The following is a 24,476-nucleotide window of genomic DNA, read 5'->3' as shown; positions in this document are numbered from 1 at the left end:
ACGTCTATAACATTGTGAAATATACATTGACTACCACTGCTGTCCTCACTTCTGTTCTAGATTTTACTTTCATGCTGCTTCCAATGTCACTGTTCAACAGTCACTGGCTCAAACCAATTATGTTGAACAGGCATTGTTCTTTTGCTTGTGGTATACCTGTATCCAGATACATCCAAGTAATCCAAATTTTTAAACTAGATTATTACTTGTAAAGCAAATACTTTTTTTACAGTTTTAGAAGGAATTGGGAAGGGTTACTACCCCTGTTTGGGTTTTTATCTTTTCTATGTCCTTGCTAGGGAGATTCATCCTCTCTAGCTTTTTTGGTCACAATTGTCTTATATGGGCCATACACTGTAAAGATTTTGGATGGTTCCTAAGGAACCATCCAATTTTCGCTCAGTGGATGGCCCTGCTGACCCCATTGAAGTAGGTGGCCTGCTGCATAATTTTCTGCTGAACAACTACTGCATGCAATCATCCAGCAGGGCTGACTATCCAAATACAAAAGCCGCAACAAGATATTTGTTTATTCATGCTGTATAGCATGGATAGATGCACCAAAAATTATTACCCTCTCACGCGTTGGGGTAGTCAAGGGTTCACCTTATAAACTACCGTAAGCTAAGTGAAGAGCCTAAACTCGTTCAGTAAATCAACCCTTATGTCTTTAGCTGTATTTCAGGCATCAAATATAATTTGTGAATTTTAATTATACTAGGTATCATTATTATACTAGGTATCATTAAATGCAATGGTTTTGCCATTGAGGCATATAATACAATACACCTTAATCTGTAGATCTGTGTTTATTTCAATGCCACTTTGAGCTAGACACTCACAGTGTTAATCTAATAAAAGCGTCTCTGGAAACTATAGATGGCAATGCACTGCAATAACTAGCTGCCATGATAGTATTTTAGGAATAATCCATATTGACCTGAAAATGTAATGTAAAAAGGTCACATAGCTGAGGCACCTGTTGGGTCTGTAATTCTTTTTGGCAGAAATGTAAGGCTATAAACTTTGTTCTTCAAACAGATGAGAGTGGCTGTGGGGACAGTTCGTGTGATATCAATGCTTACTGTGTGCCATCAGAAGATGGACCAAGATGCCAATGTTTGGAAGGCTATACTGGGAATGGCAAGTCCTGTCATGGTAATGATCAAATCACTTACTTATTTTCACTGCAGTAATCAAGTGAAAAGAAATGATGAAACCCTTTCAGTTTTTTTGTATGTCAAGTAATAAATCACCCCCAACCCATGATGTAAGTAAAATGCAGTGGGTTCACGGAGATTCCCTGTGCTCAGAATATGCAAGAATTTACATTGGGGCTTAAAACAAGCTCCCATTCATCTCTGTTGTTATAGGAATTATGATGTGATATAAACCATACGTCCAGCTGAAACTGACATTTCAGTTTTTGTAAATGTAGATATTGAAAACTCACTGAATATTTTTTTAATATCTGTTGTGTTTTTGTGGACAATTCTCCCAGTTCTGACAAATTGTAACAATTTTTATGAGGTTTAAGATGTTTTTATGTATCTGTTGTGTTTTTGTGGACAGTTTTCCCAGTTCTGACCAATTGTAACAACCATTATGAGGTTCTTTATGGCTTCTGAAAAGGGTGTTTTGGCACCAGAGAATCATGACGGATTGTTTTCGGCAAAAAAGGAGTTTTACTGCACAAATATACACTTATCACACTTATAAATCTTAATCTCAATGTTAAGCTTACATTTAATTTCAGCATGTAAATGACTCAGGATATTGTAACACGCGTCATATTCAGCTATGTTGTTAATAACTTCCAATTGAATTATACTCACTGCCATTTCAAAAACACTATATGGTGAAAAGTATGTGTATATCACACCAGATCATCAGACCAACAAAAAAGGCAGGTTCTAAAAGATATGGTTTGAAATGTTTGGTGTGGAGGAACTTCAGTCATCTACAAAGAGCTCTTCTAAATATGGGATGAGTTGGAACACAAATTGTGAGCCACATATTCTCATCTAACATCAGTACCTTAAAAATGCTCTTTTGGCTACATGAGCACAAATGACCATAAACGCATCCCAAGATCTTCTGAAAAGCTTACCTGGAAGAGTGAAGCTGTAAAGGAGAAAGCTGCATCCTAATGCCCATGGTTTTGAACTGGGTTGTCCAACAGTTTTCAAATAGGTGTGTTGGTCAACTTTCCCCAAACTTTTGATCATATAGTATATTTTGCTCATTTAGTGGGAGATAACAGACAAAGTTTGCTGTAACATCAAACCCTGCACCAAAGGCCCAACACAAAACTCCTACACTAATGACGCGTACACACGATCGACTTTCCGGTGGACCAGAGTCTGTCTGACAATTAGATCATGTGTGGGCCTGACTTCCCAAAAGTCCAGCGGACCTAGAAATAAGACTGGCTTCAAATTTGTCCGCTGGACTCAGAGTTTAACGGACAATCCATTTGTCTGTGTGCTAGTCCAATGGACTAAAACCAACACTAGGGCAGCTATTGGCTACTGGCTACGAACTTCCTTATTCTACGTCATCACGTTCGAATCCGACATACTTTTGGAGTGATCGTGTGTGGCCAAATCCGTTTGTTTGAAAGTCCGGCGGACCTCAGCTGCAAAGTCCGTCAGATTGTCTGCCGGACCCAGTCCGTCAAAGTCCGGTCGTGTGTACGTGGCATAACCTACCAGTGCTGGAAATGATAAAAGGAATGGATGGCTGCACACCGAGGTAGTGATGAATCGTTTTATTGTAGTCCATAACATTAATAACACCACAGGACAGGCAAACAGGTACAGGTAGATGCGTTTCACACAGTGACGCTGCACTTATTCATTAGGACAACAGAAAGGAACATATTTCTGCTGAGAATACATATTTGCATGCTCACGTTTGTATTTTGGCTATCTCGTCTTGTCAATATATTACTTATTTTGACTTTAATTAAGATGTATTTACATTGATTATCTCAAATTACAGAATAGAATATGAATAAGCATTCTAGCTTCTTTACAGAAAAGTGGAGCCATAGTTTCAACATCAATATTGTTGTGCATTTTACAGTATTTCCTTTTAAAGGCCCATTGTTGGTTGTGTTGTGTAGGGGTGAGGGGTGGTGCAACGTGTGGTTGCATCACACTGTTTTCTTTTTTTTTCAACTTTATCAAAGTGTTACAAAATGACACTTCATTTATCCACAGTGTAATGTATGTGTCTGCAGTTTTTTGCTATTCACCGCAATGCAGCAGCATTATGGTGTGAACAGGGAACATAGACAACGATTGTTTTCTATATGCTGTTGCGTTGAGCCCTCATTGATATATACAGATTGACATGGTTTGAGCAAACCCCTAGATGTTTGTTTACAATATTTCAGCAACATATCTTGGCTTGTGTAATGGGGATTTATTTTTGTATCACGTAGCGCATTAAGACACAACACGATTGCCAGCAGTTTTTCATTTTCAAGGACATGCTCTGGTTTTGAAAATGTGTCCCTGGAAAATTGTGTCCCCAGCAATGTCTCCAATTTTGAACACCAATCAACTCTAAGGTCCACGGCACATTATTGATCCTGTAACTGGTGACAACTTGCTGGTTATTAGATCACTATACATGGCAGAGCAAATACTGCCCTGTTTTTATATACTTCACCTTCTGTGACCAGATAAGCAAGGTGTCAGTCTGTTGCTGGCGAGTTACATTCTGCTACGATTCTGTCAGCAAGGGATTGATCCCTTGCTCATCCAGCCAGGAAATGAGTGACATGTGGAAACAGGTGAGAATTTTCTCAGCATTTTGTAGCTATTCTGACACAAGCAAATCGTCACCAGGAGCAAGATCGCCAATTTGGCATGGGCCTTACAGTAAAATTGCCTGCATTTTGGAAAGCTGCATTAATTTCCTACAATATATTTGTTATCTTGACTATATATATATATATATATATATATATATATATATATATATATATATATGCCTTGGTATAATTGTAGTTTGCTGTCATTCTCAGATCTTGGCAACTATGGACAGAGTTCTGTGCCTTACATAAAAATATGAATGAAAAAAGTATCTAGGCATATGGTTACCAGATGAGATATTTATGTTGTGTTGGGTATATTATGTAATTTTTCCAGTAAAGGCTAGACAATGTAAAAATGAATCAAGACTGAATGCAAATTATTATTATAATTATTATCATTATTGTTATTATGCAAGATTTAAAAAGATTTTCCTTTGTTCAGTCTTATGCCTGAATCCTTGAGAACTGCTCTTTAGACCTACATACTGAATGACATTAACCATAACAGTTGTGTATATAAAAATGCTACATTTTTTGGCTATTATGAAAAGGCATAGCATTGCTTGCCGCATATGTCCATGGTAATTAATATTGTATGAACATTTCTAGTGTAAAATATAATTTTACTATTTTATATTAAGCATACATAAGTGACACCTCTTTTTAAATACAGCACAAATCTCCTACTATTTAAACATGCATCACTGTGGAATGTAAACTCTGACTAACTTTTTTTGTTATGCACATATATTCTTGGCACAGGTGAATTTATTGTACATCACGCACCTCTATCTACATAGACCAATAACAGACAGCCCTCAACCTCCCTCTGATGTCTCAATGAAAAAAACAGCTGCCACATTATTGATATAATAGTAGAAACTAGAAGGTGAAGAAGTGGACACCACATTCCACCACTCATCTCCTTAATTTATATACTTTGCAGTCAGAAGGATTATAAAGGCATTTGCTTGTAAGGACTCATGCACATGGCTGTATCTGGCCATATGGTATAAATCCCAGCATATTTCCCTACCAGGGAGCCCAAAGATAATGTGTACAACCACCTATACTGTAGAAGTCAATGGCCATACCTGCCTATAAGCATGTATACCCAAGTACCTGCAAAAACACCCACATGCATACAGACTTACAACTCTGGAGGTAGAAATTTGCATCCAGAGTTATATATTCATATGCGCGTTTCTGCAAGTTACTTACGTATAAATACGTATAGCCCCGTAGATGCCATTGGGGTTGATTTACAAAAACTGGAGAGTGGAAAATCTGGCGTAACTGTGCATGGTAGCCAATCAGCTTCTAGCTTATTCAACTAGGCTTTGACAAAAAAACCTGGAAGCTGATTGGTTTCTTGGCAAACTGCACCCGATTTTGCATGCTCAGGTTTTAGTAAATCAATCCCATTGACTTTTATTTGCAGCTGTACATGTTACCCGTGGACACCCTGGCAGGGAAATACGCCTGAATTTACACTATATGACCAGAAACGGCTGTATCTATGAGTCCTAATGTAGATAGATGTAGATAGAGCAATATATTATTTTGACGAAATATTTTTTTAACTAATAATGAGAGTTCTGAGTCATGGCATTTGTATAATCAAGGTATTTCAGAAAGTGTGAACACTTGTTTGTTTTTAACTTGATGCTTTACTTTAGATATTGATGAATGCTTGTCACACTTTGATGCCTGTGACCCACACAATGCAGAGTGTATCAACATGGAGGGTGGTTATATATGCCGATGCAGAGATGGTTTCCATGGAAATGGCCTTCAGTGCGCAGGTAAGCAAATATATCCAGTTCTCGCATTGGAGTCTTTGCTCATGGGTGAATGGAGTGTCTTTTACAAACACACTTTACCACCTGTTACTGTCTGATGTTTTGAAGCATAAAAGCAATTAGTCAGCAATTATCTTTCGTTGAGTTGGTTACTGTTAACTGTTGAAATGAGGATTATTAGTTGCTGCTGGTTTTCCAGGACTTTGTCCTGCCTGCACTGCCCTATTTAATGAGTCTTGTAGCATTAAAAAGTTAATCATGAGGATAGTCATTCAGTTAAGATAGTGCTCATTATACGCCATTACATCTGGCTCTAGAGATGTCTGCAAATTGAAGTGCATTGCTTATTATAATATATAATATATTCAGAATATAAAGAAAAGATGACATGATTATGTAGCATAAAAACTCTATTCTATTTATTTGTTAATGGTTTCTTCCATAGCTTACAGTCAAGAGAATATTGCCTTAGCCTCAGATCAATGGCTAAAGCCTAAGATTTTTTCGTGCTTATATCTGCATTTCTCTTCATTTCCTTTGGCAGCTGTAACAAAATAGATACAAATGGAACAAGTGCATAGATTTATTGGAAATCTTTAATATGAATACAAGGCTCAAATCAAGAATGACCCAGTAGTTAAACTCATCAAATAACTGGTTCTGATGAATAGTCATGAGAGTCATTGAACTGACACTGACACACGCACTCTACAATAAGGAACACTCTTATTTGGGTTACATGTTTTAGGTTAAAAAATGTTTTAACTCTGTTATATTTTTTAACAGTTCATTGCGCATCTCATTCGAGTAGGACAGGATTGTGCCTTACTCTTCATTTTATCAGCTAATCATATGCAGTATATGAGCATTATGTTACATATACGTGCTGCTTTAAAATAGTCTGCTATCACTCAGCTCAGCAACTCGTGCCATGCTAGTAGTTCTTTTTTTATGTTAAGAATTTTTTTTTTTTTTTAAGAATTTATTTAGGTAGGAATTTTGTTAAATAACAAGATACATGGAGAGATCTACATACAAGGGTAACAAACTCTCTTTCATGTGAAACATGATAGATCACAGTACATAACATGCTCAATAGGGCTATATAGGAATTTAGGTCAACATTGCCCTTCTGGTAAACAACATCTGTTAGTATGTGGAGGACAGGTAGTATTGACTTAGTTATAACACCAGTGGAGAAACAATACAAAAAGAAAGAAACATAAAAAAAGAGATGTAAGGGAAGGAGTGAGGGAATGGTTAGAGAAAATGGGGCAGGAATATGTGGGGAAAAGGGAACCATCTAGTGCACAATGAAATTACAGAGGAAGGTCAGCGTATGCTTTAAATCGGGTGCTTCAAATGCCCGACACAGCATTAAATTTGTCCAATGTGTTGTGCAATCTTGCCTTAGGTGTTTCAGTAATCTTACTTCTTTGATGTTATTCAATAAGTCATGCAAAGTAGGGGAAGTTGTCCATTTAGTGTTTATCTGGAATTGTGTCTCTGTTAGAATATGGGAAATAATTTTTTTTTAAAAACACTTTCTACACTTCAAATAGGGAGATCCAATAGGTGTGTCAGAAGGTCTAAAGTGATAAAAGTTTTCCCTAGTTTTGAGAGCAAAGCAACGGCTTCCCCCCAGAAAGATGTGGTGCCAGAGCAAGACCACCAGATATGTTATAATTAGCCCCACTGCTAAGTGGGCCATGTTACTGACTGTGGAATTTATGAGATACATTAAGTACAGTATAATACCAATACATTAAGATGTTATATAGAGTAGACAGGACATTAGCCAAATCTTCAAGGGAAATTCATGCCCCCCCTACCTTTTCCAACCAACATATAAGGATGTTCAAGAAATGTACTCATTGTTTTGAATATATCACTCATCCTCCCTGCAGAACTTCGACAAGGGCGTGAGCTGATTGAATTTAAAGTATTTCATATAAAACTGGGCAAAGTTTTGGATTTGGACATAACTGTAAAAGGTTGAGGAAGGGAGGTTATATTTATCCTGTAATTTGGAGAACAGAAGAAGCATAGAATCTAGGCAAGGGCACAATCTCCAAGGCTATTTGTGAGTTATCAGGGATACCCAGAGTGCAGAAAAAGGAAGTCAACAATGATTTTGTAGATGTCAAATTGAATTTGTCTTTGGTTTGCCACCAGATAAGTTTAGTGAATTGCATTGAAGCCAGACGTTTGGAGTCTGATATTGTGTATCCTGAGCTGCAGGGCAAAGAGTTGGGGTGAATGAGCACCAGCCAAATGTACTCAGGTTCTGTCCAGGAGTTCTAGGACCAGAACATGGCCCAAGACACCAGATGTCTCAAGTGGACTGCAAAATAATATTCTGTTATATCCATAATTTCAACACTTCATTGGGATTTAGGTGTGCAAAGCAGCCCTCTAAAGATGTCATGTAGTTCCATATGAGATGAAAGTGGTTGTATAGGTAGAAGGTTTTTTTTACATTAATGTAGCTTTTTCAACCACCCCCCCCCCCCCCAAGTTCCCCCTTATACACACCTTAGTCTAATGTAAATCCAGTGCTGTACCCTAGAGCAACGGCTCTCCTCTCTCTTCTCTGTCCCTCCTCCCAGGATAGAGAGGCAACAGCAGGAGCCATTAGCTCATGTTGCTTTCAATCAAATCCTTTGACGAAGTAGTGGAGGGCTGGGCCAGGCCGCACTGTCTGTGTCTATGGATGCAGGCAGCATGGCTCGGGATCAAGCCCCGCAGGTGTGCCATAATAGGAAGCAGCTTCCTCTGGTAGCACACCGAGAAGAGGAAGAGCCAGAAGAGCCAAATGGGGACCTGAGAAGAGGAAGATTGGGGCTACTCAAGCAGGTAAGTATAACATGTTTGTTATTTTAAAAAAAATTGATTTACAATCACTTTATGAAGGCAATCTGAATTTTTGCAAGATCTTTAAAGGAACCCTAATAGGAAGTGTTTTAAATAAATAGAGACATTGAGGAATGATAGACATCCTAATTGTTGCAATTCATTTCAGTAGAGATAGAGGATGTGTTTTCCATTTGTGTGCTATATCTTTGCATAAGGGGGGGAAGTTTTGTTTATAGAGAGACCAATAAGTAGGCATGATGTGTACACTTAGGTACGAAATGGAATCTGCCTTTCAGCTATAGTTAAAATTAATTTCCAGCTGACCAAAGTGGGGAGCTCTAACATTGATAGGAAGTGCTTCAGTTTTGGTGTTGTTAATTCTGTATTCCCACAAGGAGCCATATTCCTCTAACTTCTTATAAAGATTTGGTGGTGATACATGTGGGTTTGTTTTGTATTAGAAGGACATTGTCGGCATATAGGGAGATAGTAGAATTTCTGTTTTGTATGATAATTCAGGAGATATCCAGATTGTGATGAAAATTAGAGACTGGTGGTTCTGTACCAAGATAAAAAAAGCAGTGTGGACAAAGGACAATCTTTGCAGGTACCATTTAAGATCAGGAATGTTAAAGATAAGGAATGCAGGAGTTTGACTGCCACCATGGGGGTGGTATAGAGTGTTAAAATGGCTCGGAGGAAAGGAACTCTAATACAGGTAGGGATCTTTTTCCCATGCTGTCCCCTTTTGTACCCATATGTGTACAAGGGGTGCCCACAAGTTAAAATACCAGTAAGTATTTTAACTTGTGAAGATAAAAAGTTAAAACATACTTTACTACTAAAGTTAATAATACTTTACTAGTGTTTGTTGGAGATCATTCTATGAGTGAGTCATGCCTTTGTGTCATATGAGTCCCATCCCTATTCCTTCCATGTCAGCTTGGTAAGAGAGGTCTTGCTGTCTAATTTGATGCTGTTCTGCCCCAATCAAAAAAAGAGGCGTCATGGCCAGTCTTTGGATGCTAGAAAACAAGCTTGTATATCTCAAACAAGTAGAAGCTGGATGTACATATTTATAAGATGTTGAATTCAAGTGTATGTCTACATGTTGCAGAACAAGAGAAGGAAGGACCTGTAAAGTATAAAGTCGTTTTTATGTAAAAATTTATAATATGTGCTGGGTCTTGTTGGAGATCATTCTTTGAGTGGGTCATGGCTACATATCATGTGTGTACCATGCATTGCTCTAGCTGTGACATAGCAATGCATGGGACAAGCCTAAAAGAAAAAGTACACTTTAAAAAAGTGCACCCCTAAGAGGCATACCCACCTTGATCCAGTGGCCTCCAATTTTTGTCTACATCCTGTTTCAAAAGCATTCTGTATGCTGGCCATGTCTGTACATTAGCATCCCATAGTCTTCTATGAAACTATCCCTGTCTCTTGCCATTGGGCACAGACCCACAGAAGTCTAAGCCCTTGTACACACGGTCGGAGATTCCGACGGAATGTGTCCTATCGGACCATTTTGTCGGATATTCCGACTGTGTGTGGTCTGCATCGGACTGTTTCCGTCGGAATATCCGACGGACCAAGTTTTCCAACTTGCCGGTAAAATTTTCAGACAAAATGCTCCTATCGGACATACTCCGATCATGTGTAGCCTACTCCGACGGACAAGGTGCCACGCATGCTCAGATCAAATTCCTAGACCAAAGCTATTGGCTACTAGCCTGAATGAAGTCCCGTCTAACGAAATAACGCCATCACGTTATGTACAATCGGATGTTCCGACAATTTCCGATGTTCCGGTATTAATCGGTCGGAATTACGGATTTGGTAGTCGAAATCTCCGACCGTGTGTACAAGGGCTAAGGAGCTACTGTGTGGGTGCAGTCAGAAGACTTTTTGAACAAAATTTGAACAGATACCAGAAGCTGCCACCACTGGGTGTAGGCATCCATTAAGTTAAGGCAGTACAGCATAAGGGATAAGAGCACTTTGTTTTAATGGGAAGAGGCATGTCTTTGCATTGTTAAGTCTTTACACATGTATGAAATGTCTTCAGGTGTTTGAACTGCACTAATTGCTGTTGTAGTACAGGAGTACAGAGCTTGTCATCTATGATTTATTATATGATACATTACATGGAGAGCTTAGTGCAGCCCATCAGACACAAAACTGCCATGCTTTTACCCAATGTACTAACACTGTATAAGATGTCGTTGAATAAAACCTCTTTCGTGTAATATAAGTAAGCTGGTAAAATTTACTAACACAAATAATACACATATGTACATAAAATATATGATTCTATGTTGTCATAGTCTGTATTATAATCTTATTTACTGTATGCCTTTGTGTGGTAGATATTGATGAATGCACCCAGGGCACTCACGGATGTGGAGATGAGTTCCCCTGCACAAACACACCGGGGAATTACACCTGCATATGTAGTAATGGGGTTCCTGGAACTGCCGCTAACTGCCTGGGTGAGTTTTTTCACAGAAGTCTGACACCGGGAAAGCAAAGTGAGCACAGGGATAGTGGTTAACCAAAGAAGTCTTACAGTGGAGCCATGGAATCCCTGCATAGTTAATAAGCTGTTCATATGTCTCCTGCTGCTGTTTGGGAATAATCTTCTGAAATCTCCATAATCATGATTGTTTCTTAAGTCTCTTCATTTTCCACTTCTTTTCATTTGGCGTAATTGACATCCAGTGTTAGAGATTTAAGTGATTAACTATATAAATTGTTCACAGTTCCCTTTTTCTTCATATTGTATTATGCTATTCATTTACGCCTTTAAAATTTTGATGTACTATGAAGTGTGTTATTTAATCCTTTTTATGACCATGATTACTCTTCCTATCATTTAGAAAGTAAAGGCATTACTCTATTTCTTTAATCTACATTTAAAGTTTTTTTTTTTGTTGTTGTTTTTTTTTAAGCTTAATGCTTTTTGAGTATATATAAATGCAGCCACTATGTTATTAATTATGTATGTGTTTTTACTTATTTCCAGTAACATACATAACATACAGTAGTTGAACAGCTCATGGACATAGATTGTGATGCTAAAATGTATAGTGGTTACAGCTACCCTTGAAATAGAGGTAGTATGCTAGTACTTGTTAAAAGTACATCCTCATGAAACGATTAGCACATCCCAAACAAAGTGCCTGTTTAAAACCATTTTATGGGCTCTGTTAAAAGCAAACAGTAATGCTGAGAAACAGCACAGTCTGAACATGCACTGTCATGATTGTGATTCAATGAAATGAACTTTTATACAGTCATTATGTTGAGGATGAGCGGATCATTTTTTACAAGCACATGGTTATAGGGTTGGAGCTCATGTCACCTACATATGTAGGAACCAATACAACATGAAGGGGTGAGATGAGCAGTTAAATATGCATGTTAAAATTACAGATCTTTCTTGTAAATAACGTGACACTGTTTTCACCTTCAATACCCCATTACAGGTAAGGGAAATAGTAATACCTTGGTTTGCGAGTAACGTGCAGTGGCATCTGGTCCTCAACTTTCTTGGGGGGGGGCCCCACCCAAACATTCACCTACCCCCCACCTCCAGCACTCGATCGATCGCCACTTACCCCCACTGTCCCAGGTCATGGCTTTGGCAGTTTCCCCCTCTGCGTCTCCTCCTGACTCCCGGCGATTTCTTCTCCTCCTGGCCAATCAGGAGTTAGGACTTAGGAGGAGAAACAGGAATACATTAGGAAATATTGATTTGCTAATGTCACACAACTGGGTGGGCTCAGGGCGCAGTGCTCTACGCCCCAAGCCCATCGCTTTTTAAGCCAATTAGAGCCTCAGGTTCTAATCATGTACTTAAAAAACCCAAAACAAATTGAAATCCATGTGTCTGGCGTCCTGCATGTAGATTAGGGGCCGGACGCATGGATTAGTGTGAGCGGCCGCCACTGGTAATGCACTATACAAGCGTTTTGCAAGACAAACAACATATTGGTGTATATGTACAGTAAATCCACTGTTGTATACAATAAAGCTGCTGGTGTGTACGTACAGTAAAGCTGCTGGTGTTTACTTACAGTAAATCCGCTGTTATATACAGTAAAGCCGCTGGTGTATATGTACAGTAAATCCACTGTTGTATACAATAAAGCTGCTAGTGTACACATACAGCAAAGTTGCTGGTGTGTACGTACAGTAAATCTGCTGTTGTATACAGTAAAGCCACTGATGTATACATACAGTAGTGTCGCTGGTGTATGCAGTACTGTATGTGGCCAGAGGTCCGGGGCGCTGGTGACTCCCAGTGCTTCCTGGAGAACTTGGAGACACTCCCAGGTGGGTGGGGCGGGTGTAACGCACGGTCGGAGTACCCAGAAGGGACGTCAACAGTTCCACAGTGTCCCCAAGTTCTCCAGGAAGCGTTGGGAGCCACCAGAGCCACTGGCCCTCTGGCCATATACAGTACTGTATTCTGTACACCAACAGCTTTACTGTGTCTTTTTTTTTTTTTACATTAAAACTGTGATCCTTCTTTTTTTAAAAGGCAAAGTGCAGGTTAATTTGTTTTATTTTTGCAGTACATTTTATACTGTACTGTCTTTTGAAGTGCAGGTTAATTTTTTTTTATTTTTACAGTACACTTTATACTGTATTTTGTATTGCCGTAATCATTTTTATATGAAAAAATGGTTGTGGAACAAATCACCTGAGTTTCCATTATTTCTTATGGGGTAATTCGCTTTGATATACAAGTGCTTTGGATTACAAGCATGTTTCTGGAACAAATTATTCTCGCAATCCAAGGTATTACTGTAATTAAGGGAAAAAAAAGAACTTAAGGATTTTTGCTTGCAAATAGTTGGATGATTTTGCCATTAACACTTCTTATAAACCTTAATCACTACACTAAGTAAAAAGTCACGTTGCAAAATAAACGCTACAAAGTGAACATTCATTTTGCTAAGTGAATAGTCTGTATTCCTTTGGTAAATACTCGCAACACACAGATTGGACTAAAGCTCTTGTCAGTACCTCTGCAAAGCCTAGTCGTAGTGGAGCTATGACATAAATGTGCTGGAGTCACAGTGCTGTAAAGCTCTGACCCATTCCCACTAAGCCCTGCATTCTTTTACTGAGGTGCCATGACATATATCCAGGGCAAGTGTGTGAAGCGGTTACTAAGGACAAGGGGTATTACCAGTTCATACATTTTCATTCCAACTCCTACATTTGTCAAAATATGCGTTATTTTGCGCTATGATTACCTTCTTAAAATGTCACAGCATCTATCATAAATAAAAAAAGGGAGGTAAGTGGAGCTATGCAAATCTTTTCTTTTATGCCCAAATTTCTAAGTGCATATCCAGAATCCCCAGAATATAGTGACCAGATTCAGCCTAAAACTGAAAGCCTCATTATTATCAGAAAATAATAAATTATATAGCTCCGTGATGTATTTGCTGTATAATATAGCATATATGAGTTGAAGTGCACAGTACAAGTTGTTACAACCCATTTAATTGTTCTTACCTGTTCTGTCTAAGACATTTTTTACCTTCCACTTCTTGGTCCTCTGGTGTTCTGTTATCCTTTCCTTTATTGTGGAAATAGGGGTATCAGTTGCTACATACAATTGGTATTTAACCCAAAATCAAGACATTTTTTACATTGCAGCTTAGCAATTTTTAGATGTGGCGGCGGCATTTATTTCCTTTTTTTAATAAAATAAAATGTGATCTAGAGCACCAAAAGGGCATGTACAAAATATCAAAGCATTCGCCCTGGAACTTTAACCACTGAATCCCCGGACCATTTGGCTGACAAAAGACCAGAGCGTTTTTTTTGCGATTCGGCACTGCGTCGCTTAAACTGACAATTGCGTGGCCACGCTACATGGCATCCTTTCCCCCCACAAATAGAGCTTTCTTTTGGTGGTATTTGATCATCTCTTCTTTTTTTTTTTCGCTATAAACAAAAAAATTGTGACAATTTTGAAAAAAATTGCATTATTTTTTACTTTTTGCTATAATATCCCCAAAAATATATAATTTTTTTTTCCTCAGGTTAGGTCGATACGTATTCTTCTACATATTTTTGGTAAAAAAAATCGCAATACAGGCATACCCCACTTTTAAGTACACAATGTTTTTTTTTTAGCAAAGCTGGAAAGTGCAAAATCAGGCTCACTTCTGCATAGAAACCAATGAGCTTCCAGGTTTTATTACCAAAGCTTAATTGAACAATCTGGGGTTTAGAAGCTTATTGGTTTCTATGCAGAAGGGAGCCTGATTTTGCACTTTCCAGCTTTAGTAAATAAACCCCATTGTGTATTTAAAAGTGGGGTATGCCTGTAAGCGTTTATTGATTGTTTTGCGCAAAAGTTAGAGCATCTACAAAATAGGGGATAGTTTTATGGCATTTTTATTAATAATTTTTTTTTTTTACTAGTAATGGCGGTGATCAGCGATTTTTATCATGACTGCAACATTATGGCGGACAGATCGGACACTTTTTGCGCTATTTTGGGACCATTCACATTTATACAGAGATCAGTGCGATTAAAAATGCATTGATTACTGTGTAAATGTGACTGGCAGTGAAGTGGTTAATCACTAGGGGGAGCTGTAAGGGTGAAGTGTGTCCTAGGGAGTGATTCTAACTGTGGGGGGGGGGGCTACACTGAGCACCGCTCCGGATTACAAGGAGCTGTGATCAGTGTCCTGTCAGCATTTCCCCGCTCTTCCTCTCTGTGAGACGATCGCGGGTGTCCCCGATGACACTGAGTCCGCGGGACCCATGATCACACTCACGGAGGTCGCGGCGGGCTTAAAGGGCAACGTACAGGTATTTTAATCTGCCTGTATGTGCCCTTCTGTCGACTTATATCGGCGTGAGCCGGTCGGCAAGCGGTTAAAAGAAGCGATTCATGCATGAAAGTACTGTATGGCAAATACACATAACTACACATTATAGACACAATAAAAATCAGTTGAAAAATATATAGAGCTAATTTATAGTATATATAAAATGAAGACATCATTTTCTTCACAGTCATAATTATATTATAAATACATTCCAAATATAAATACATCATGAACAATGGACATTAAACAGTTCATATATTTCATATATAGATACATAGTTGGCAATTTGCATTTAAAAACCCAACTCTTTTCATGACTCTCTGTTCACTTCTTCAGGAGTTTATGCAAAATACATGTCTAGGAAATAAATATCAGCATATAAGCTTTTGGACATACTGGTAGTATGGCATAATCAGCCAAGTTGTGGCAATCACACGATCCCACTACTTACAAATGAGCTTCAAGTAAACAAGGTAAACATGGTTTTCTTTAAAGGCTTTTTTCCTTTATCTGTTGATCCGGCCAGTAAGTCTGTTATGTTTCAACTTCCTTTAGCAGACCAAGCTGTTCAGCAAAGGTGGCAGTTAGAGGGTTGACACTGACAGGGGTGCTTAATGGTCACTTTTATTTATTTATGTAAAATCTTTACCCTAAAAGGAAAAAAAAACTGTTGCTGTAACTACTTTATAAGTGTTAGCTGAAGTTCCTAAGGGATCTGTGATGCAACATTGGATTGAGGGGTGTTTAGTTCCACCCTGCTCACCCTGTTTAGCAGAAGGTATCACCACCATTCATATACACTCATTTGCATTGTAATTTTATTTTTGTTAGTGGCACCTTAAATGGTATTACAGACGATTCACATGTCCTTATAACTATAATCTATAGGATTAGACTGCATTTTATTTCACTTAATTTGTTAGCTAAAGTTCTGCTTTAATTTGTTAGTAAAGTCCATCTACATCAGTCTTTCTGAACCTTTTCAACACGGAGGAACCCTTGAAATAGTTCTCCGGTCTCAGGGAACAACTGCTAAAAATTAGAAATCTACAACTCATGATACAATAGTGTGATGGTCAGTGGGAGGAATGGTCCTTACACTTGTGGTCATTGGGAAGAATTACCTCCTTAGAGATAGCTAAAAAGATCAATGGTGTCAGTGGGACCTTATCTGAGAGGAGAAATTGGCCAATGCTTAAGGAACCCCTAGCAACCTCTGGAGGAACCCTAAGGTTCCACGGAACCCTGGTTGAGAATCACTGATCTACATGTTCTAGGCCTTCTAACACTACCATGTGCTCAGATTGACACTGCTGCTGTCCAAAGGTGTCTCTGTTGCTCCTCAATCCAGAGTGGAGACACCCTAAGGCAGGAAGTGTGTAAGTAGTCAGATCGCCAAGTTAAAAATAAAGGAAAAAAGCCTAAAAAAGAAAATGAATGCAGCCACTACATTTAAGGATTGGTAAGCTGCAATATCATTACATTTCTGTTTTGGATTGATTAACGCATTCAAATTTACATTATGGTGAAAGGTGCAAAACTATTGAGGGCACATGATTGTAATCTGACCCTGCCTTATGTATTACTTCAGCATGGGAAGGCTTCCACTGACCCTCATGTCATGCGAACAGTGTTCAGAGACCCTCCAGCACACCTTAGTGGTTGGAACAACCTCTGTATTGACACAGCTGGGTGTCTGATTGGAAATCCAAACAAAGTGGCAAATGATGGAAAGGATAAAAAATGATTTTATAACACCATTTTATAACATAAGCAGGTTATATCATCCTGCATATGTTTACAGTAATCCTGTATTGTTAATGTACACGGACTTGCGTTTATGGGAGATGGTGTAATTGGTTTAATGTAGTTCAATTTTAGATGACTGCCATGCTAAATGGCTTGTAATATATCTCTTACATGCTATAGTGTGGACCACATTGGTATATATTGTGAGAGGTTGGAATAATGGTTTGTTTTTTGCTAATGTTTGAATATTACATTATTTTCAGAGTTGACCACACCTACCAGCACTTTTTTTACAACCGTATACAACTCTTCAGGTAGCGGCTATATACAGAATTGCCCTGAATTCTATGATGACTACTGTCATAATGGGGGCGTGTGCATCTACTTACCAGCAGTAGAAGAATATGGATGCATGTAAGTCAATGGAATTAGATCTGTCATTTACCGGTAACCAGGTGTATCTGCTTGGACTTTTTATTGTGTATACATTGCTCTCCTCCCTTTAGGTCACTTTTTTTTTTGGCTGATTTTTCCAGTATATAATCCTTCTTTATAACATATTTTCATCCTTTTTGTTAAATTGTTCACAATTACAGGTCATGCATTAACACGGGGCACCCTGTATCTTCTAGTTAACCTATTAAACCTTGGCTCTAACAAACAGTTTTGAATGGCGTGGAGAAGAATTGGAAAGATCTCTTCTCCCTTTCGATCTTCGTTATAGTTGTTAAAGAAGAGGGCCACCCTAAGATAAAAAATAGCATTAATATTCTTAAAAAAAATAAAATTAGATTTTTTTTTTAACTTACCAGAAACCCCTGTTGCTAGGCAGTCTTCCTAATCTGCCTATTCCATAGAGCTTCCTCCTCTTCAGCGAGCAGCCCCGTTGCCTTCACATGTGTGTCCCCCAGAAAACAACGGGCCCATTCACAAAGCGCAGTGTGACTCGCGCATGCACAGTAGGAAACGGGCAGTGAAGCCGCAAGGCTCTACTGCCTGCTTCCCTTCGTTAAGATGGCAGCGCCTAAACACAATCCTATACTAGGGTTGCCACCTATACGGGATTCACTCAGACAGTCCAGGTTTTGAATCATGTGTCCGGGTTTCAGGCATACTGAAACCCGGACACGTTATCCAGACTGGGCTGTGGCTCCCCAGGTAGCCAAGATAGTCAAACACAAATCTGTTGCCCTCTGGGAGCTGCAGGCAGCTCTCTGGGGGTTCACCATCATTGGGGGCAGGGCAATGATGTCAGCAAGAGCAATTTGGGCACACCCAATGTTAGCGCTATGCGCACCACAATACTCCTCTCCTTAGGGCACCTAAAGGTGTCCCAGGCCGCTAAAGTGTTTGGGTTTGGCTTGAAGAAAAGGGGGCAACCCTATCCTATACCCACAGTTAATCCAGAGGAAGGCAAAAAAAAAAAAAACATCATAGCATGGTCCAATTTGCTCTAACAGGGTAAAATGTCCTTACTGATCCCATAAGAGTCTATCGAATATTCCCTGGATCAACTTTACCTAAAAATATTAGTATCCAGTTATATTATGTACATTTAGGAAACAAATATATTTCTTTATTGCTGTCTGTGTCCCTGTTAGAGACATTTGCACTAATTTCCGGTTTCAATGACATGGCAGAAAGTGAGAGGAAGTTCCCCCATTGGGGAAACGTAAGATGACCATATACTTTGAAGAATCTGAATGTACAATACCACTCGCTGCCATAGAGATCTTTACACTGGATTGGAATCTGTTTAGATAGGATGAAAAATTATCTAAATGTTTTGTGCAAACTCATCATTGTTTTATTTAATTAGGCTGGATTGTATATGACAGTCAAGATTTTACATGTCAATCACATTTAAGTTTCCAACACACAATATACTTAAATGCTATTTCTTTTAAAATCCAGTAGGTGGCGGTGTTGTCCCATTAAATAGACTGAGAAAGCCAAGCAAAAATAGCAGAAATGTGATTTTGTAGTTTGTGAACATTACCTCAAATAAGGCTGGTGTCAATACAGTAAATAAACTTGTACACACCAAAAATATAAGTATGGCGATGCACTAATTGTTTAAAAGTATATTTAAAACCCTTTTTTTCCCATCTGACTCTTTGTCAAGTAATTTCCCTTCATTCCTGTAGACAAAACAGGAAATGAGAGCAAATCACACCAAACTGAAAGAGATGCCTTTTTTAATTGTCACCAGAACATATGTCCCCATTGGTAGACTTCCTGTATTCCCATTCTTGTGACAAATGGTCACCAGGACAAATTGTGCGAGTTAATTTCTCTAGGGAGGCCCTGGCAGTAATAAAAAAAACTGACAGAGGTTCTAATCTTTTTTCACACTATATGCAAAAAGAAAAAGTAATGTTTTTGCTTTAGGTTCACTTTGAATAATTTGGCCTTTGGATCTTCTGACCTCCATATCATGTCTATGAGTACCTTAAATTGGATGTAAACCCTCACATATACCCAGTGAAGTGAACAGCCTCAAATACTACAAGGAAATTAAACAAATCTCTTTACATAGGTTTTACGTGTTTAGCTCAGACTTCTCCTCTGTACACCTCTTGAAAAGGGCAGAAAAGTCTTTCTTCATCGTAATCTGTCAGGAGCACAGAGGAGGGGGTGGAGAGCTGCAGTAGCAGTGTGTGAGAGCTGATTGGAGGAAAGGCACACACCCTCCTCCACACAGCAGAAAAACTGTGTTCTGAATAGACAAGCTCTGTCCTGGGCTCCCCCCCTCCCAAAATGTATCTCATGTGTTGGGAAAACTTCTGAGAAGTGAGTCATGCTGATAACAGAGGAACGAAGCACCAGAGACAAATTACACTTAAGGCTTTGGAGAGAGTAAAGTAAACACCACAGATATGTGCTTTGTTCAGATTTCATGACCATTTTAACTTGAAGTGAAACTAAAGCAAAGCAAGTTCCTGGAGCATTTGTGCAAGTATATACAGCATTGTATTGCATATTTACCTCCTAGTTTGGCCTGCTCCAGCTATGCAAGACCTGGCACTCTCCTTCTTTGTCACCGTTTCTGCTACCATTCTCGTCCTTTTTTCTGGACTTGGTAGTTTCTTTCTCAGACCAGTGGACAGACACTCATAATGTGAGTCCTACATATGTGCACTGAAATCATACAGTCCCAGCACCTGACTTTATGCTCGGCATTATACAGGTGCCGAGAGTATACACTGTACTGCTTATGTGCTCCAGCCATATATAAAGCTGCACTAGATTTTGCACGTTCCAGTTTTAGTAAATCAACCTCAATGATTTTTTTCTGTTTTTGGGTATATGATTTTGTTATATCAGTTGCTAAAAGATATATTCATCTTTAGGCTTCCTGCACACTGGATGTTGGGCATTTTGCCCTGGTGTATGAAATCCTGCCATTTTAGCATATTCCAGGCTGCTGGCAGCAGACCTGGGTGGTGCACATGCGCCTTCTGCCCCCACCAAAATGCTGGGATCTTATTAAGGCCCCTTTCACACTTGTGCGACTTGTCCTGCAACTTGGGACTGCAAAGTCGCATGACAAGTCGTACCCCATGATTTCCAATGAGTATCATTCATATCTGTGCGACTTCAAGTCGCACCAAATTCAAAGTAGTCCCTGTACTACTTTGGTCTGACTTTGATGCGAGTTGAGGTCCAAAGAACTCAAGTTTACACAGACATTCCCTGAAATCGTGCCTGTGAATTTGCAAATTTGCAGTAAAATGGCGGCAAAATCATGCTACTTTCAAGTTGCGGCAGTGTGAAAGGGGCCTTACTAGGGCTTAGTGCCCAGTGTACATGAGGCCTTGTATGTAGTATCCTGATCCTGTCCCTGCCTTCCCCTCTGCAGCACCTTTGTAAATATAACAATAAGAAATAGTTTACACTGCCTAGCCTGCAGGCCTGGAACAGCTTTTACTTAAAAGAATTTTCAAACAAATTGTCTGTCTAGTCGTATCTTACATAATATCAGTTAGTAGACAGTGTTTCAGCTCTCCTAATGCTACACTACAAATAATTGCATGCATTTGGACATACCAGTGGCTGTCCAGGGTAAAGGAGCAGAACTGTAAATGATAACAGCTGCACTCGGAATGCCTGAGGCCTGACACAGTGCCGCAGCCACAGGCAAGCTATGCAGAGTCCTCTAGAACACCATTTAAACAAATTAATTATATTAGCAATACTTTTTGTTACTGTTTGAAATGAGTGTAATCACATTGTGCTATTTTAAAAATGTATTTTTCTCCGTGTGAATCTCATAATATTTTAATTCACATTTCAGCTGTGTGAACGGGTATTTGGGAGAACAATGCCAGTTTGACGACCTGAAGTGGTGGGAGCCACGATCAACACAGATGAGGATTCGTAGTGTTACCATTGCTGTATCTTTGGTTGTCCTCTTCCTGGCTCTGGGTCTTGGGTCCTTTGTAATATACCATTACAGGTGACTGCAATATTCATGTACTATAAGCTGAAGATCATTTCAGATAGTGATTATTTATAAAAAATATGAATATGCTAACTTTTCTGGCAAGTTGATATAGTAGAGCAATGCAAAGTGTAATGACTCGTGAAACCCATTTGATTTTGCTTTCCTGCAAACACAAACTATATAATTTAAAGCGGGAGTCTGCCGGGACTCCGCGTTTTTTTTTTTTTTAAAGCCAGCAGCTACAAATACTGCAGCTGCTGACTTTTAAAATAGTGACACTTACCTGTCCAGCGCGCCCGCAATGTCGGCACCCGAAGCCGATCTCTAGATCGTCTCTCGGGTGCTGCCGCCACCATCTTGGGTATGGGAATCAGGAAATGGAGCCTTTCGGCTTCATTTCCCGGTTCCCTACTGCGCATGCGCGAGTCGCGCTGCGCAATAAGGACGGTCCCCGCTACCTCTGGGATCTGTGTGTTTCCCAGCAGGCAGCGGGGCACTTGCGGAAAGGGGCGGGCACTTGCGGAAGGGGCGCAATCTACGCCCCTTTCCGCAGAGAGCTATCCCGGAAGTGGGTGCAGATACCTGTACTGTACAGGTATCTGCACCCCCCTCCCCCTGAAAGGTGCCAATTGTGGCGCCGGAGGGGGGGAGGGTTCCAATGAGCGGAAGGTCCACTTTAGGGTGGACCTCCGCTTTAATATGTATGTTTGCTTGCTAATGCACAGAAAATCACACCCAATCACAGTAAACATGTTGTGGTGCTCTGCAGTACGGGTGCATTGCCCGCTACTGTAATAGTGGAGTTGATTTACTAAAGGCAAATAGACGCTCTGCAAGTGCGTTTTCTCCAGAGCTTAGTAAATGAGGGGGAGCTCTGCTGACGTCCATCATCCAATTATGTTGACATATGAGATTTGTTTAGTTATCTATTGAAATTCGGACAGAATTTTCGTTATTTGGAGGTTCGGATATATCTGAAACTCCGAATGACAATAGTAACGAATTTCAGTGAATCCAAAATAAATTATAAGGAAAACAACAAATTAATTTGTATTTATTCGGATGACACGATGTGATAGTTTGGGCCTTTTGTTAATATTTGAAGCATCCGAAATAACAATGACATAACAATAGGTCAAAATTGATTCAGATCCATTCATTTTTATTCTAGTGAGCGTAGCATGAACATTCTAATAAGATTCTTTTTATGTTGGGGTTGAACCTGAGAGACCATTCATTTAATTTGTATATGCACAGCCCAACAAACAAAGTCAATTCGGAATAAGGAAATGAATTCAATTTAATAACATAACAAATGAATACGTATTAATTCGGATACATTTGTTTTATTTGGATGTGAGCCGTGAAGTAGTCTTTGACACTTGGATAATCAGCCTGACTCTTTTTGCATTAACATTTTGCATTATTACAAAGAATGCACTTTATATGAAATGAAAACATTATGCAATAAATTCAGTAAGGTATAAAAGAGAAATAGATTCCTACCTATTGTGTTTGGGTTGGATGAAGGTGGATCCATCAGACTTTCTGAATCAGAACATAATGAATGAATCTTAAATTTATTTTGTTCTATTCGTTACTTTGGGATGCAGGCAACTCCAGTTGATATCGTCCAATCAGTTCATTCCATTTCTGTTTGTTCATTATTCAATTTTAAGGGTATAGGACTTTCTTTGGGTCTGGTCATGAGGTCAAATTTGACCTGCGGGCGTTTTTGCGCCCAAATTAATTCAAGTTGGATCGATTGTAGGGTTTTGAAGAAACTTTGGGGGATCTTTATGGGTAAGGTTCTGAATAGGTAAATTATTCTAGGTAAAATGGACATTTTACATATGGCTGCTCTACCGTACCAGGAAAAGTTTTTCGAGTGCCAGGATAGCAGGTCCTTCCCTATAATTTTGGGCAGGGGTAGGAAGTTTTGTTCAAAAATTTGGGAAAGTTGGGTAGTCAGCCAGATACCCAAATATTTGAGAGCCGAAGTCTCCCATTTAAAGGGACTTTTGTGTTGTGCGTTCTTGAGTATTTTCTCTGGTAAAGTGATATTCATCGCCTCTGATTTTGTATAGTTGATTTTTAGGTTGGATACATATCCATATAAGGAGAGTTCCTTCAGCAGTGTAGGGATTGATTTAAGTGGTTTTATCAGGAAAAATTATAAATCATCAGCGTAAGCTGCTATTTTAAATTCTGTACTTGCTACTTGGAATCCCTGGATGTCCTGTGCAGCCATCACCTTCCTGATAAAGGGACAGGAGAAGGCCCTCAACCTTTCGCATTCTGGCCACAAAGATTAAATTGAGTGATTTTGTGACATTGTCTTTTGCCTCCCTACCTGGCATAAATCCCGCCTGTTCAGGTCCGATCAGTGTATGGAATAAAGGTCTTAGTCTGTTGGCTATAATTTTTGTCAATAGTTTGACATCCAAATTTAGCAGGGAAATCGGTCTATAGCTAGGGCAGTGTGCTGAATCTTTGTTTGGCTTGGGTATGACCATTATATATGCCGAGAGAAATGTCTGAGGGGCTTCTCTAGGTGTTGAGAAGGAATTCAGTGCCTTTGTTAGGGGATTGGTCAAGATATCTATGAATGTTTTATAGTAATTGGATGAGAAACCACCCGGGCCAGGGCTTTTCCCTGTCTTTAGGTCTTTTATTGCTAGTCTTATTTCAGATGTTTCAATGGGTTATTCTAGAATTTCAATGTCTGCGTCTGTTATCTTAGGGAGTTTAGAGGAATTTAGGTAGTCTTGTATAATTTGTGATCTGTTTCCTTGTACGTCTGCCGGTTTATGTGGTGTTGGTAGGTTGTAATGATTAGGGTAATAGTCATGGAAATGTTAGGCGATCAGCTTATCAGTTATGTCCCTTCCTTATTCCGTATGCCTAGAATATGTTGTTGTGTTGTG

The 24,476-nt window shown here is 39.2% G+C and overlaps 1 protein-coding gene across 5 annotated transcripts in view; it reads left to right on the top strand.

Annotated features, from left to right (window-relative positions):
• EGF (epidermal growth factor) overlaps positions 1 to 24,476 on the top strand; it is a 198,747-nt gene that overhangs the window by 131,700 nt on the left and 42,571 nt on the right. For all 5 annotated transcript variants that reach the window (XM_077476716.1, XM_077476717.1, XM_077476715.1 and 2 more), the window contains 5 exons: positions 1,042 to 1,158; positions 5,506 to 5,631; positions 10,857 to 10,979; positions 17,366 to 17,516; positions 21,400 to 21,561. In XM_077476716.1, coding sequence (XP_077332842.1) covers positions 1,042 to 1,158; positions 5,506 to 5,631; positions 10,857 to 10,979; positions 17,366 to 17,516; positions 21,400 to 21,561 — 679 coding nt within the window. The remainder of the gene's footprint in view (positions 1 to 1,041; positions 1,159 to 5,505; positions 5,632 to 10,856; positions 10,980 to 17,365; positions 17,517 to 21,399; positions 21,562 to 24,476) is intronic.

Source organism: Lithobates pipiens, unplaced genomic scaffold (assembly GCF_037356315.1).
Source record: "Lithobates pipiens isolate NorthernLeopardFrog02 unplaced genomic scaffold, aLitPip1_a1.2 Scaffold_13, whole genome shotgun sequence".
NCBI lineage: Eukaryota > Metazoa > Chordata > Amphibia > Anura > Ranidae > Lithobates > Lithobates pipiens.
Note: the sequence above shows the minus strand (reverse complement) of the source record. Positions and strands in the feature narration are given on the sequence as shown.